This window comes from Nothobranchius furzeri, chromosome 12, assembly GCF_043380555.1.
Source record: "Nothobranchius furzeri strain GRZ-AD chromosome 12, NfurGRZ-RIMD1, whole genome shotgun sequence".
NCBI lineage: Eukaryota > Metazoa > Chordata > Actinopteri > Cyprinodontiformes > Nothobranchiidae > Nothobranchius > Nothobranchius furzeri.
In genome coordinates, this window is record NC_091752.1 from 2,341,578 (window position 1) to 2,358,633 (window position 17,056).

At 42.8% G+C, this 17,056-nt stretch overlaps 1 protein-coding gene across 4 annotated transcripts in view; it reads left to right on the top strand.

The window, feature by feature from the left end:
• Positions 1–17,056, top strand: part of disc1 (DISC1 scaffold protein) — an 86,612-nt gene that overhangs the window by 28,325 nt on the left and 41,231 nt on the right. For all 4 annotated transcript variants that reach the window (XR_008565636.2, XM_054749831.2, XM_015943947.3 and 1 more), the window contains exons 6-9: positions 1,128–1,360; positions 5,987–6,041; positions 7,455–7,557; positions 7,734–7,922. Coding sequence is in view for 3 of the 4 variants with exons in the window: in XM_054749831.2 (XP_054605806.2) it covers positions 1,128–1,360; positions 5,987–6,041; positions 7,455–7,557; positions 7,734–7,922 (580 nt within the window). In the remaining variant the exon portion in view is untranslated. The remainder of the gene's footprint in view (positions 1–1,127; positions 1,361–5,986; positions 6,042–7,454; positions 7,558–7,733; positions 7,923–17,056) is intronic.

A 17,056-nucleotide genomic window follows, 5' to 3' on the forward strand; every position in this document is an offset into this window, starting at 1 on the left:
TGTGTGTGTGTGTGTGTGTGTGTGGGGGGGGGTCTTGTTCTGTGTGAATACGAAGCAGTACAAGTGATGATGCTGCAGGATTTCATAATTGTATCTTCTCAGCAGCAGCACTGCAGGTGCTCTCCATGTCCAGCATGTGTGTAAGCCAGGTCCTTAGGCAACTTATAGCTGTTCACATTTTTCCGCTAAGTTTTCTTTCGTAAATCCCAAAGTTTGCGTGGAAAGTTGCTTACGCAGTTTTCCGACCCCGTTTTGTGCGTAAGCTAGCTTGATAATCGAGGCCCCAGGTCATTATTTATGATTTCTAACATATTTGTTATGGATATCTGTTGAATAGATGAAGTTAACATGTGGATTTCCCCACTTATTAGACTTTTTCTATATTTGGGTTATATTCCAAGACTTTACTGACACACTGAATTTCCCTGCTAAAGGGCCAATAAAGATTAATTGTATTGTTTTTGTTTTTCTTACTCTTTTATGTTTTTATTCTCTATTAAAGTTATCGTGAAATCAGAAAAAAATATCTTTTGGAACCTTTATTACAGAAAATCATTGAACATAACACAAAAACAAAGCTACCACAATAGGGCAGGTTTCTGAAAAGTCAGAGTATTTATTGCAGAGGTGCTAAAGGTTAAAGGTCACGCTGAAGGAGCTGGAAACCTCCACAGCAGGAGTTCCTGGTAATAGAAACACTTTCAGCCACAGACTCAACAAAATTAAACGATAGAAGAAAAATTCTCCTTTAAAAAGGTGATGGTATGTTTTCCAGGTTTGTGGAATAAGAATCATCCAACTTAGTGACCAGAAAAGAGGTTTTATTTAGACCCTGGAAGGAACTTCCCCGAATGTCACAGTTTTCTTTAGCATCAACACAAAGTCATCAGCATAAATGAAAAAATGCACGAGGAAAATCCATTCAGTTCCAAAATTTGAAACTAGAATAAAGTATTTTCAGTTGGAAATCTCCCTTCTGTTCAACTCTGACTCAAGGAATGAAGAAGATTCCCAAAGTCTAAAGATCTAACATTAAAAAATGTGATAAACATGCATGAATATCTGAGAAGGAACAAAAACGTCTAAAGTGAATGGATGAAAATGACCGTTGTAAACTTTGTCTTCAGGGGCAAATCTCAGAGCTGCAGCAGAGGCTTGCAGAGCTGAAGGAGCACAGTCGATACCTGGAGCAGCAGATCCAGCTGGAGGAGCAGCAGCTGGAGGCGAAGGAGCTGGAGAGCTCCGTGCTGCGGAGCTGTACCATGGCTCAGCTTCGAGACATGAGCAGAACCCTGCAGGACCTCATCACATCTGAAAACAGAGCCCGGATCTCCGTCTGCCCTCCACCCTCCACGCTCAGGTCAGACTCGCCCTCCTGTCCTCTCAGTTGTTAGCGGGTGCATCAAAACAAGGACTAATAGTTTATTTTTAACTTTAAAATCTGCCTTTTTAGTTTTTGTTCTTTTATGATTGTCATGATAACGACTTTTTCGAAAGAATTTCGTTTAAAAATATTCACAAATATTGGTTGAATGAAAAAAAGAGCTCTGATTAAATGAAAAATTAGAGTCAAGTAAAAAAAAAAACAATAGAGCTTGATTGAACAGAATAAAATGAGAAAAAAAACTTTAAATAATTGTATTTATAGTCAAATAACTAGAAAATGCGCCAATCTATAACAATAATGGTAATAATAATAATAGTAATAATACTAATAATACTAATACTAATAGTATTAGTATTATTACTATTTCATCATTTATTCCATGGGTTCACATGCAGTACCTGTAGTGTCCAGGTGGGGCTGCTAAAGAGCTATAAATGCTGACCACACACCAGATTTTCTCTGAGTGAGGACTTTCTTATCTGGAGGATGACGCATCTGTGGGATTTTTCTTTGTCTTCGAATCGGAGAGAAGCCCTGCAGATGTTCATCATCACATTTTATTTCAATGCTCAATAACCTTTCTTCCTGACAGATAAAATGTTCTTGACTGAAGATGGGTGCTGTTTTTTCTATTTTGCGTTATCTGGCTTCATTTCTTTGCTATAAACACAATTAAAATGGAAAAAATCTACAGAAATGTAACTGCTGACTGAAGGGAAAAGTGTTTATTTTCCAGGCTCGGTGAGATTGTATGAATTGGTGTGTTTTCTGAGAGCGTCCCCCCAGCACCTTCGTGGCTCACACCTGCATCTACCTGCTCTGAATTTTAATCATTTCACTCACATACTAATGATTACTTTGCATCGTATCCTCTGAAGTTAATAGCTTGGATCGCGGCCCTGCAGAAAGCCCCCTCTGTCTTGACACTCGTTAGAAAGACATGTAGATTGTACTATCGCGTTCTGGCGGCGTGACCCGCCATCGGTGGAATAATTTGATACCTGACTCCCTCTCACCTCGACCGGAACACGTTTATATTTGCTGCTGATTGAAACGAGGACTTGTGATTGAATCTGCTGCTTCACATCTGCGATCGTCATGATTGTGTTTCATTTCTCTGTCCAAGCTCTTCTTTTTCAAGTTAAGGCAATTTTAAAGCTCTAAATGAAAGAAATTACCTTTTGATTAGAGGAATCTCCAAAAAATGAGGAGGGTGCTCTCACAGAGGGACAGGGACGGACTCTTTTTAAGCATCAGTTTGAAGAGCACACAGTGACTTTTGTTATGCGAGAGGCCTGGGACTGTCTCAAGGTGACTGTGTCGTGTCTAATGGATTTAATGCTCCATCTTCCCATCCTCTAATTAATTTATGTCTCTGTCACTGTTTAATGTGACCTTCCTGGTTTGTCCTGTTGGCATGTTTATGTACATATGCAGCAATAACATCACTGATGCGACCTTTGCCCTTGACATTTAAAGAAATCGTGTTGGATGAGTCAATCGGGCGACTTAACTAAAACATTTCTCTGCTGCCGCCGGGCTCTAAAGACACCCACCGCTAAAATATTTAGGAAAAATGACAAAAACTTAAATTTTCTAGAAAAAATTGTTTAAAATTGCTCAAAATTTTCAACTTGTTCAACATCGAAGGTGTCTTTAAAAATCACGGACATCATATGTGAGATCCATGGCGCATATCAAACACCATCAGAAAAAATCCTTCTATTCAGATTTCTATAGACTCCAGTTATTTTTTTGGTATAAACATATATGTATGTTTATACCAAACATTTATATGGCAGATCAAGTTCCATCGAGAGGATTTACTAAAACGAGAGAAACTGGTGGTGGAGACAAAACTAGTCGATTACAGATCAAGATTTCCCCCAGATCACTACTGTCTGTATCTAACTGTATTTCTAACTAGTTACTACAACATTAAAGGCATTTATCTACATCAGGTTAGGAATGAATTCATAATCATTCCACAGAAACCTACTTTCACTTATTTAAATTCAATACGCAAGCTAGCAGCTGCTACTTCCTGTTAACATTCAGATGCTACACAAACAGCAAGGGCTACATACAGTCTGTTTCTGGGTGTGAAAATGTGTTTGCAAACTCTGACGCTAAAGTGTGGGAAGAAAAAAAATTGACTGGCAGCTTCTATTAGGTAGCACTTTTACGATGCTGCGGTTCCTTTTTTGGTGTGAATGTTGGTAAAGTCTCTTTAGGGGCAGGAGGAGGTTAGGACCCAAAAGGCAGAACGCCAGAACGACTCGAGGCAGAAGAGGTTTAAGAAAATAGTCCTTTTATTAAAGGAGGCTGGACAAAAATCCAAAGGCAAAAACGCTGACAAAAAGGCAAAACAGAAGGTCACTCATGAGCGAGGACAGGAGAATACTCGAGACAGACAAAACAACGCTGACAACTCTTTAAATCTTCTGAATTAATAAATAAACTTTTGCTATTAATTTAAATCTCTTAAATTAAATATTAGTCTTTTGATTTAAAATAGACCAAGCCAGTTGGTGTATGAACTTCTATCGATTATATAAATATCCGTGTATATATATAATAATATATATATATATAATATATATATATATATATATATATATATATATATATATATGTGTATATAAAATATACGGTAAGTTTCATTTGCCAATTCGTTTGATCTTTCTCAGAATTTAGCAAAGCTGAATAGCAAACAGCGTTAAATTCTAGTTATGTAGATCAACTACGCTACAAAGGCAATGGACCGACAAACACTAAGACACAGACAGGGTTATATACACAGGGCTGGGCGATAGGAGATGAGGAGCAGGTGCGTGGGGAATTGGGAACAGGTGAAACTAATGAACTGAGGGAAGAAGCAGAAACAAGCAGGGGAGAAAACCATATCTAAATCCTAAACCAAAGCTACTAAAATATAGCCTGGCCTGCCAGACTCCTCCTCTGTTTAACTCTGCACAGAGAAAGAGTCTGGGAACTCTCCTATTCAAATAACCCCGCCCCCTGAGAATTCTAACCGAGCCAATCAGCGCTGAGTAGCGTACGTCACACACCTCAACGCCGACTTTGTCATAAACATGGTGACTGAAGTGGAGTTCGCTGCGGCCCGTTCCTCTGTTCTAAATGACTTGAACACGTCTTTAAAACCACAAGTAGAAGCGCTAAAAGCCTTTCTTCTAAACAAAGACGCTTGTGCTGTCGCCAGACTCCATTTTTGACTACAGCTAAAAAAACTACAGCGTCGCGGACGTCACACACGGCGGTGCTCAGTTTGTCATAAACAGCGAAGACGGCGGCGGAGTTCGCTGCGACTCTTTCCTCTGTTATAAATGACTCAGATGTCTTTAAAAACACAAGCAGAAACGCTAAAAGCATTTGTTCTAAAAAATAAAAGATCTTTGCGCCGTTGCCAGACGCTATTTTTTTACTACAATAAGAAGTCTACCGCATCGTGCGGTACAGTCGGGATTTCCGTCTTTTTTCTGATTGGTTACTTTTGAGCTGCCTAGTCCCGCCCCTCAAGTGCCTCTCTGCCTGTGAGAGAATTAAACAGAGGACGAGTCTGGCAGGCCAGGCTAACTAAAATAACCTGAACTTTAAACACTGTAGAACAAAGACTAAAGATAAATTAACTAAGGATAAATGAAGTGACTAAAGGGAAACCCGAAGAAGCTGGGGACCAAAAGGGGGGCATAGAAGATTAGGGGACACATGAGGGGAACCAGGAGGGGGCTGGGGACCACAGGGACACAGAACATGACACAAAAACCTTTTTTGGGTCGCCGGACGGTGTGGGGATGTTTAGAACGTATAACTGGCTTCACTGGTGGACATGAATGACCCCTTATAGACTCCAAGGCAGAGAGGAAAATGATCTCTGCCTGCCCTAAACAAAGTCTTGTTTATCCTTATCTGACGCCAAGGCAGCCTCTCAAGGCTGCTCAACACTCCCCCACGAAAGGAGGAATGCTGACAGATGCTGTGTCCCGACCGTTCCCCCCCCCCCCCCGCCTTCAGATTGTGACTTCTGCTTCGAGGTCAGCAACCTGCAGGAAACTCAATGTGCTCTCTGTCCCTCATCCCTCCCTCCCACCTGTTTGACTGCAGCTGACTGAGCGCCATAATGGCAGCTCCCGTTGGAGGATTCAGGATCCCGCCCAACCCCGCCTCCCCATCGGACTCTGACGTTTTGTAACTGTGATGTTCGTGCTTCTATGTTGAGGAGTTTTTTTTTGTATAATAGAGCTACTCCCCGCTGGGTCTAACTCTTTTATGCCTTTTTTTTTTACCTTACCCCAATTATCCTCATGCAACACCCTTTCCATCTAATGAAATGAGCGCCATTCTGGCTGCTCTCGTGACTGCCTGTACCTGTTTCTGTCTACATGTGCGTCTGTTTAACCTTGGTCAGGTTGTGTTTGCGGACTCAAGTTCCTATGCACTGGGTCGCTGGAGCGCTGGCAATAAAGCTTATTCTGATTCTGATTCTGATTTTCTCTTGCTTTTAAACAACTGTTTGATTGACTCTAATGAATTAATGATTATTTCTTCTGTTTTGAACATTTTCTGCCTGTTTTGCAGACTGCAGGAGGAGGAGCAGGTGTTAAACCTGTCCATCAAGGAAGCTACAGCTAAAGTAAGCCCCTGCTCCTCTCACCTGATTTGTTTCCTTAACCGCTCAGCCTCCTCGCTGCTTGCCCACAGTGACTGAATGTGTATGAAAGCCTAATAGTCAGAGCAGACAGTAAGTGCCACTGTCGGAGTGCTCAAAATGCAAACTAAATGTCAGTCTGCATTCTTGTGATCTTTTTTGATTTGACAAAGCAGTGATCTCTTCACCGCTGCGTGCTGGAGTCAGAAGCAGCAGGATGTGCCATTTTGAACAGCTTTTTTTTCCCAAGTGAAATAGGGATGTTAAAGATAAAGCTGTCAGATTTTTTCTTTTGAGTAGAGGAAGTACATAATAAAGTAAAAATAGAAGTCTGGTCAGTATGGTGTGTTTTTGTTTACTCTCATTTGCTCCACAGGGATTGGACGTTCCCCTTTTATGCTAATAAAGCTTCTGCAGCTGGAAAAAAAAAGGCAAAAAAGTGTAAGAAATTGCAGTTTACAAACAGCAGGTATGAGAGGTCACGTGTCCTTTAGAAACCCATCATCAAACCACCGGTTTGCTGCACTTCAAAGCAACGTTCGCACTTCCACCAGTCGCAAGAGTTTCCATTGTTATGTTAGGAATGAAAAGTTTGGTTCTTAAATGAAATACCCACCATGTGGAAAACGGCACACTTGCTGTGACGGAACGATTCCCGGCATGAAAGTGACTCTCATTCTCTCCGCTTTTGCAAAATTGACAAAGCCTGATGTTTGGAAATGAAATCGTCGGTGTCAGAATTTCTACAGACGGCAGAAAGTGCTCCACAGAGCTTCTTGCATGAAGTCAAAAATTTCAAGCCTGTTTTGCTTTATTTCTGTGGGAGGAAAGAGAAAAAAAAGCCTCCCTGGAGATGTTCTGCCTGTGAAATACCAATCTATTTGACAACCATGTGCAGAACTGTGTCAGATTCCAGAAGAGGAATAAATGCATAAGAAGATCCACTTCTAGGTATCTTTGAGGTGTGAAAACAATTCTTCAAAAGAAACGAGGATTTTATGTGAATGCAGCTAAAAGTGTGTATGCTTAGGAGCAGAGTGGATGGATCGGATCTTTAAAAAAACTCCATAAATTCTGCTCTGAGCGGCAGCTTCTCATCCCAAAAACCTGCTCTGACTTTCTAATAGTCCATATATTATATGAAAATAAGCCTTTTGTGTCATCTCTAGAGGTTTTTGATGAGGAGAGATGATTCTCGGCTGTGCATTCAGAGCAGAACAGACGCTGAAATGCAGATAAACCTGTAAGGTCGTCAAAGAATGAGTTTCAGATAGAAAATGAAGGCAGACGAGGAAATGAGCAGTGCATCATGTGGGATCCATGCCTGTGCAAAGGTTTTGCTAGTTACCACCCTCCCCATCTCACTCCTCTGCATCTTCTTCTCCTCTTTATCCCCAGGTGGTCATGAGTCAGAGGCTGGGCAGCAGCCTGAGGAGAAAAGTCAGCGAGACCGACACGCAGCTTTTGGCGCTGCATGAAGCCAAACTGGCAGCCATCTCTGGTAACTTTCCACTGAGCTTTACCTCCAAAACCTCCCTGCTACATTACGCATCCTTTCATTTACCCCATTTGCTCGAATCGCTCACCATTAGCCTTGCTTGATTACCCCATTAATGCTCAAGAAGCTCATTAATAGGCGGTGAGAGTGTAATGCCCTCCTGTGGTGCACCGGCGCAGGTAATGACTTCAGCAGCGCCAAGGAGCTGAAGGCTGAGATGAAGGCGGTGTACCTGGAGCGGGACCGGCTGGAGGCTTTGGCCAAGAGGCTGCACAGCCTCAGCTCAGGGAGCAGCCAGGAGCTGGCCGGGATGAAGGAGCAGCGGCAGCAGCTCAGGCAGGAGCTGGAGCAGAGGGAGGCGCAGCACGGTGAGTCTCTGAGGCCTCCTGCAGGTAACAGGATGTTAATAAAATCAACAGCTCTTTCCTGTGATTCAACACTTCTATAGTGAAGAGCTCACCTGGTCATTAACTAGATGCCTGCAAACTGTTATGCTTTACTTTCCTTCCCAACTTAAACCAATACAAGGATGAAAACCTTTTATTAACAACAAACAAGCACCCAGAGAATTCCCTGCGGACTGCCTGAATGTTTTGATGTAAAAACACCACTACAACACCAACGCCGACAGATTATACGTGCTTACTTTGATTTAATGAGGTAAGCAGCAGTTGCTTGGCTAGAACGCTAAAAACCAGCCAATAAATCTAACATGATGTTTTTTCTAGTTTTAAGCAGTCTAGCCACGCAACCTTTTGTTTCTCCAATTGGCGGAATTTTTTTACCCAAAAATTATAAAATTAATAAAAAATATGAAGAATAACATGTCCATTTTTTTATTTTCACTTTCTTGTTGCACCACCAAAAAAAGGAGAATGACCAAACTTGTCGCTCTGTCAGCTCAAGCATCCCGCGTGGCTCCTCTAAACCCCCGCCGCTACTGCCTCCACGCTTATTTAAAACATTGGCAGTGATCTCTAGTTATACGTTTCGTGTCACACGCTGGAGAGAAAATCCTCCAGTGCACCTGTTTCGGGAACTAAAAGTGAGCCAAATCAAAGTTGAGCTTCAAATGATGATTTGGATTCTTACTTCCCGATATTTGGACACCTCGACGTAGACATGCGATTGGCTGACAGCAACGCCACTCCACCGCTGACCCCATTTGCTCTGCAACGTTGATGTTTTATCTCCACACATAAAACAAGCCTGGAGGAGTTCTGCTGTGTGGTGCTAATGCTAACGGTTAGCTTCTACTCGTCAAAATGTGCTCTGCTGTTTCCTGGATGCTGAACTGTCGCGAGTCGAGATCAAGGACAGTGTGACGTGAATCTGTCAGGCTTGACTAACTCTAGAGTTTCACCGTGTGTTTTCTGTTCGAAGGAAATGCAGGAAACAGGGATGGAATACTATTTTCACATTCAGAGTAACCGATCATTTAAAAAAACTATTTGTACCGTAATTTCCGGACTATAGAGCGCACCTCAATATAAGCCGCACCTGGCTTAAAGCCGCAGATATCTACTGGATAGAAGACGTAGTCTAACTGAACGTAACTGAACTGATCAGTATCAGACAAAACAGAAAAGTTACTGATTAGTTTGTTCATCGTCCTCCTGCGCTCTGAAACCACTGAAGTCATCTTCTTCTTCAGTGTCGGAGTTGAGCAGCCTCAGAAGAGCTTCGTCACGCACCTTTTCTGTGGCGATGTCCGTGTCATCATCCCGGGTGAAGCTGGGAAAACAAGCGGCGCCGTTTTACTGTGAAAAACCCCTCCTGGGTGCTTTCCGTAGCGCTCCTTTAACCATTCCTTCATTAGACTTTCCAGCATCCATCCTTTCTGGTGGACTAAAGCCGCACCTCATGGTAAGCCGCGTGGTTCAAAGCGTGGGGGAAAAGTAGCGGCTTATAGTCCGGAAAATAAGGTAATAAGGGTTAAGGAGAACCCTGAATGTGTCAAATAAAACAACCGATCCTGGGTCACTCAGGATGGAAACCCAACCCTCTCGCCATTATCACTCCACTGACCTGTTCTTTATATCTCCACAGCAAAGTTCTAGCAGATACACATGTTGACCACGTCATAAACACACGCCTCGTTGCAGATCTGCTGTTTGTTCAGATGCATTTCTAAAAGTGATCATTTATGCATCAGTTGTAGTAAATCAGTGGTTCCCAAACTTATTTAGCCGCGCACCCCCTTCTATGTCCCGACCATGTCGACGCACCCCCCCCCCCCCCCACACACACACACATCACGGCATGGCTATATATATATATATATATAGATAGATAGATAGATAGATAGATAGATAGATAGATAGATAGATAGATAGATAGATAGATAGATAGATAGATAGATAGATAGATAAATAGATAGATAGATATCAGACGTCAAGCTAAACAGACAGGGTTAAAAAAAATATGATCGACCTTTTTCCCCATCACTTTCATTTTTTAAATAGTAATTAATAAACATTCGATACCATTACAATTTCCTTTGATTTAATTTTAAATAAATATTTAGAGTGCCCAGGTAGCACATAAACAATGCAATTTAACGGTTTTCTTAAAGTAGGAACGTTTAATCTGTGCGGCCAGAGCGCTCTCCTTCCTTCTGCTCTGCGTAAACCTGAGCTGATCACCTACTTGTGCGTAATCAAATGTCTATAGGGGAAAAGCTTTAGCCATGAGGTTCACTTTTGCCTCAGACCGACTTATTGCTGTTTTATGGTGTGGCTGAATCTGCGATCCGCTGCCACGCGGACTGGAACAACATGCTGCAGGTTCGGAGTCACTGGCTGGAGCGGACCCGACTTTAATACATCATCCCAAAATAGAAGCTAATATCTTAATTTGACCTGGAATGAAAAATGTTGATATAAAACCTCTTAAAAGTTTTTATCACAGAGGAGGCAGCGCTCATTTCTGCCTTCAGTCTGACGGTATCAGTCTGGCGCGCCGGAGTTTGCGCAGCGTGCACTTATTGAATCTCTGTGTGTGTGTGTGTGTGTGTGTGTGCGCGCAGCACAGCTCCACGAAGCTTGGTTTATGCTTGACGCATTCACTTTCCGCTTGGTGATGCGTCTCGCGGAGGGAACGCGCTTCACAACTTGCAGCGTTTAAGTCACTGTGTCTCGTTATTGGCGCTATTTAAACCAACGTTGTAAAATGACTTCTGCCCAGCCCAGATGTGCTCACTTGTGCACCCGTGAGCCGTGGTTCCGGAACGCGTCTGACCTCTGACAGACGCACTCTAAACTTCAGATCTTCAGCGCGTGTGAGGTTTACAATGTCAGAACACCTGCATGAGACAGGTGTTAATTACAATCTGCCAGAATGACTCGCCACCTTCAGATTCCTCCAACACCGTTAAAATGATCAAATACGGAACATATCGGCGTGCGCAGGCCAGAGTGCTGAAGCTCGGCGCATTGTTATTATGAAGCTAGGGCACATGCGGAGGACACACACACACACACAAGTAAAATATACTTGTTTTCAATTACATTTATTGGGCCCACTTACTTTTTCTTTGGCCCACCCACAAATGAGTTTCTGGCTACGCTAATGGTGACACCTGACAGACTTCTCTGAGCTCCGCAGCCATTACACTTTTCATCTCGCGCACCCCCTAGCGGCAGCTCGCGCACCCCCGGGGGTGCGCGCACCACACTTTGGGAATCCCTGTAGTAAATCTACATTTTGCTTTCTCCTCTCTCACCGCTTTCTGACTTATTATAATTCAGAACATGAGTTTGTTTGAGTCCAAGCAGTCGTTTGCAGTATTGATACTGAACGCACCGATATCACAATAACAATGAACTATTGAAGTCCGGCGCTAAGCTAAACCTTGGTGCAAAACAAGCAATTCAAGGAACTCTACAAAGAACCCAGTGTCCTCCCAATGCGCCACACTTGAATGAAGCTGTTTTTAATTTGTTCTTATCTTCATCTTTTTATTTGATTATCTTCAGCTTTCACCGTTTTTTGTGATAGCTTTCATTTGTCGCGTCTTTTTTTTTTTTTTTTACTGTTTTTTGATCTTTTGATATTTGTTTTGTTTTCATCGTGATTTATGATGGTGTTAAGCACATTGGGCTTCTGACAAGGTTGTGGAAGGTGCTTCATAAATAAAATAAAATTGAATTTGCTTTTCTTAACCTTCAGGAGCCAAAGGACCCTAAGGTCACTCCTCTGTCTACGGAAAACAGCCAGTGCACCTTAAAATGTAGTTTGTGCACTTGCTGTTGCAACAAACTGAGGGTTTCTTGCTGAAAACATGACAACTTTCAAAAAGAAAAACATGAGTAAAGCTAAAAAAGCACCACTGCTTATTTTTTAACATGCCCACGGAGAATAAGAGATCTTTTTTCCTTCTTTTTTTCTTAAAGAGCAAGTCACCCCCTACAAGAAACTTACTTCACTCCCACTTCATGTTTGAAAAATGCAACAAATGCTGTTGCTTGGCAGACCGAGAGGGCGGAGCCGCTAACAAATACACACACACAGGCTCACAACGGCATTATGACATCATAATGTACCAGATGACATCATAGCATACCTCTTAGCCAATAGCGGTGGCAGATTTAAATTCAAATACAGAGCAGAGTTTTTCCCTCACGACGGCGCAACACTGACAGTTTTAGGCAGAATACTTGAATTTTAACTAAGATGCACTGAACTGCCAAATTATTGACTACACGTGTCTGTAGCACGATTAGACACTCCTTTATATAGTTTATCAGCAAAAAAAATGTGATTTGGGGGTGACTTGCTCTTTAAATGCACATTTAAACGGCGGTTTCTTCCTCTTTCAAATCTAAATTCAGTTGTGAGTCATGGGAACTCGTTCAAAAACAAGTCCTCTGTGGATGCTGCCACACACTGTGAGGACATCAATGACTTTGCTCCCAAATGAAGAAGAAGTGATCTGCTGTTAGCGGGGGGTCGGCTTTTAAATGAGTTAGCAGCAGCAGGCCTGTGCAGAAGAAGAGGGCTGATGGGGAGAATGAGCTTCTGATGGTCTGAAGTTTACCTCCAAGCCACGCATGATGCCTCAGCGATCGGACAGATCGGAGACCTGGACGATGCATAAATACGGGGCCTGCTTTTTAGGGTCGGGGGTATTGATTTGGCATGCCGGCGCTGGCAGAGATTTAAATAGATTTTCACGGCACCACCTGCATTGCTACGTTCTGCAGCCCATCGGTCAGAGGGAGATTTCTAAAAAAGGTCACTTCCCACTCTGAGGCGCAGAGGCAGGAGCACACATCAGGACTGAGAGAAGCCATGGATCAGTCTACTGCTGCAACCCAGGGAATAGACTCACCCACCGCTGTGGGTACTCATCTGTTCCATTGTTTAGACCGGCTGCACCCTTTCCTGTCAGTAGGGGGCACCCTTTTGTGGTCGTAGCTCAAATTCCTGGTTTGGCTTGCACCCAGTTTTGAATGGAGTGTGAGGTATTGCATAGGCTTGGTGTGATTCTTCATCCGAAGCCCATCGTTTTAAAACCACCTCTTATCTCTTCACTTCAATTCACAGATGCATAAAACTCTACCTGTAACCGAAACACAACCCAGAACACCTCGACTTGTTGGACTTACATTAATCTCCTCCACAGACAAGCTCAATTACGCCTCAGACATAATGTGTGCCTCAATAAATAAATGGGAAAAATGCAGATCTGAAGTTCAGAGAGGCTGGGAGCGCAGTGACGTGCTAATTCTGCCGCCAAACAAAGGAACAGCAGTCAGGTGGGTTAGGACAGCCAGTTAATAATCGGTTGTGCGTTTCGATCAAACTCTTAAGTGGGCGCGCACGTTATGGTGGAAGGTGCAATTTCACAATGTGCTACAGACACCAAGAAAGGGATTCATTAAACTGTCATCTCATTTGGTAATAATCGGGTTGGCACACCCTTGCTGGTAACTGATAGCCCACAAACAGCACATTACCACTCTTCAGCTGGAGGGGGATTAGAAATTACTGTCAACTTCAAGATGGTCATCCTTTTTGTTTTGTTTCTGAGTCTTACAAGTGTCATCCCACAACAGAAAAACACAATATGCCTCCCTCGTCTAGAAAAAAAGGGCTTTTTGTCCTCCCGCGAGGTCTACAACCACGTATATACTTCTGGAAATGACTTCATCTAACTGCACACGTTCAGCTTGTTGAATTCAGAATCCTCCCAGAGTGCTGTGTGGTGTGGGAGCTATTACGCCCCTAACTGCTGCTGGCGTGAGTGCTGATGAATACCAAATTGGAGGTTTGAATCCCTGCTGAAAGTTTAACTCTGGACCTGAAGGAGAGAGCTATTGATGCTAAAATGATAAATAAATAATTGAATAGGACGGTCACGTGACCCCGCGAGTGAGGAGGCTCCAACTTGGAGTTGTTCTTTATTTATCAGCGTGTTTCTGGCGCAGCTGACAGGTAACCTAACTGCCTGATATTTTCAATACCTCCCAGTGATGCAGTTGCACTGTATCTTGCTGGACGTCCACCATCTTACACGTACGGTTACCGTTCCTCGTGCAGACTTTTCAAACCGCGCACGCCTGTCAGCTGAAGTGCACATCAAAATACTGTCACTCTCTGTTATTTAACAAATGCAATTTTCTCTGGTGGTCGTGCGATTAGTAGAGGCGAGGACGTATATGATTTATTCATGACTCGTCCTCTTTCAGGGTGCTTTCGGTGAGTACATGATGGAGCGTATGATAGCTCTTCTCCTAAAGAACTTCAGAACGATGGAGAGGTGGCGATGAAGGAGACCGGGGAGATTGTTTCATGGTTTTTGTTTTGGAAGTTTGAGAAAATTTCAGTTTTTCCCGTGGCTTTGGAGTGAATACAACCATGTCTGGAAATTTGGAGCAGCTCTTGTAAGAAAGAAGAAAAAAAAAAGCTGATGGAAGGAGTAAAATTACATTTTCATTGCTAATTTATGCAAAGCCTTAGCAGAAATTTATGGAGTTAGCCCTTTTGCTCAAATCTAAAAGAAAATGATTTGTGCAGTTTAGTTGCGAGAAGCTGAGTGGTTAGTTTTTACTAAATTTGATCCCAGTAGGAAACATTCTCAGCTACTATGGCACCGAACTGTCGTTCACTGAGAAACGGTGTAATATTAGCTGTTTTTGAAATACAGTTGGTCACTCTGAGTTTCACGCGCATGCTAGATGTAAACATTTTCTTCTACCCCCGTCGCCTAGCCTCAAAAAGAAAATAGATCGGAAAACAATCAGGTAAAAAAAAAAGCCAGTCTCGTTGACGTCACAGGGAAAATTAGTCATCATTGCCCTGCCCACCTTAGCTTGCAGTCATGGAAGAACGGGTTGATTTAGCAGCCAGGAGAGAGCAGAGCATGTCTCAGTTAGCAGAGGCTAACTGTTAGCATTAGCAGCTCTACAACATGGCAAAACACGTTTGGGGAGATAACACAGAAACGCTGCATTTTTTTATACCCAAGATAAAAGAGCGAACGGAGGCAGTGGAAGAGTCACATCGCTGTTAGCCAGTCGGAGGGGAGATGTTTGCACATAACGAATATTAGTGTGTAAGACTCCAAATTTAACTCCTAAATGCTAACCCCTGAAACAGAAGCTCCGGAGCTTTTTTATCCACAGAAAACGACTCACGAAGTGAATGAGACCTTTAATGTCTCTGAAACTGAATGTGTTTTAGGCATTTTGTGGGTTACCCGTAGTCGTCATTTTGAATAGAGTTGAACTCAAATGTTAATAATGTTTTTCCTGAAGGTTTAACTAAAATCCGCCCGGTGCATCAGGCAGCGTTTCACTAACAAACACAGGCAAAAACATTACTGCTCACCATTTGGTGCCAGGTGACAAAAAGGAGGTGTGAGTCATTTGTGAAATCGTATTTTAGAGCATCTCGTGGCTGCTTATGCTAACATGGCTGTGTTGTCACAGTGAGCGTGTTAGCATAAACTGGCGTGTGTTTCCAGCCTAAAGCAGCGCTGTTCTGACGACAGCCTGAGTTGTTTAGACAGAATTGTTCCCGGGGAGACGACGGTGCTGAATTAGGATTTTTTTTTTTTGTGTGGAAAATAAATCAACTCAAATTTCCCTCAGGAAGATGGAGAAATAAGACGTGAGATTAATGGAGCAAGATTGTGAGCAGGTGAAGTGCATTCACAAGTTTTTCAGGATAGCACATTTGGGGAGAACTCGTCTCAGATTCGGGGGGGGGGGGGGGGGGGGGGGGCTGTTTTATAGCCTGCAGCAGTTGAATTCACTCAACTTATGAAGTTTGGCTCGAGTGATAGCAGCAGTGAGTGTTCCAGCCAAACATTTCTGCATCCAGAGCTGAAACCTGTCTTTGCTCTGAGTTGACACACACTGCCATTTTTTTATGACAAGTGCTGTTTTTTTTTGGTTGTGCAGAACCTCACAATACGTTGCACAGCGCCGGAGCATCACAGCTTATTGATTGCCTGTCTGATAGCAGCCCGTCCCTCTTCCTTCATTGGCTCTCCTGCTGCTGTGTTCACATACAGTCGTACGATCTGCCTGCATATGCTGACGGTGCGCTTGTGTAACCTGTGGTGCCGAGCCTGAAGCACATTAATCACGGTCCGTGTCTCGGCTCAGTCACAAAGACATACGATCTCTCCTCCACCTTATTATGTGCCGGCTCTCACAGCTCGCATGTCGACGGTGTTGTGTTAGCGCAATTTGTTTGACAACACAAAGGCCGCTCAGTCAGTCAATGCTTTAGTCGTTACAAAGCAGTGGAGGAATTAAAGCGTTTTTCACTTCCAATTAGGGAGCTGTTAGATGCTCATGTTGCAGTAGCAGATCCAAACACGTCGCAGTCGTTAGCTCCAGCAGGCTCATCAAAGGCCCCAACCTCATCACAGGGAATTGTATATCAGTTATCTAATAGTCCTTTGTCATTATCCTGTCAGCGCTAAAGGTTTGTAACGGTTACATCTGTTTTACTGGAGCTCATAAACTCAGAGGGGAGCTGAGAAAATCGTTTTTCTCTGTAATTTCAGTGAAACTTCTAATAAACCACTGGATGGATTTTAATGAAACTCTCAGAAAGTGATCACTGGATCGGCATCTACATGATAAACTTTAATGGTAAAGTTTGGCTAAGATAAACGCTGAAGCTAGTCATCATTAGTAAAAACATACATGTCTATATCTCTGTCAGATTTGCAGATGTGAAGCTAAAACCTGGTTTTGGTGAAAGCGGAGCCATGCACAACACAGTCCCTTAAGAGCTAACTAATATGAGATATTTTAAAACAAATTTTTACCACTAATTATCATATATATTTGTTCAAGTAGTCTAATTTGTATCTCAGTTTAGATAAAAGCATGCTTTTATTTTGTTATGCCTCCTAAATTATCCACATGCCCTCTTCTTCTGAAGGCATGCTTTACAAAGTCAGCACATTAAAGATGGCAAAACACACTGATGGTACGTGGCAAGCATAAATAATATGCTCAATTATTTTGAATATGACAGT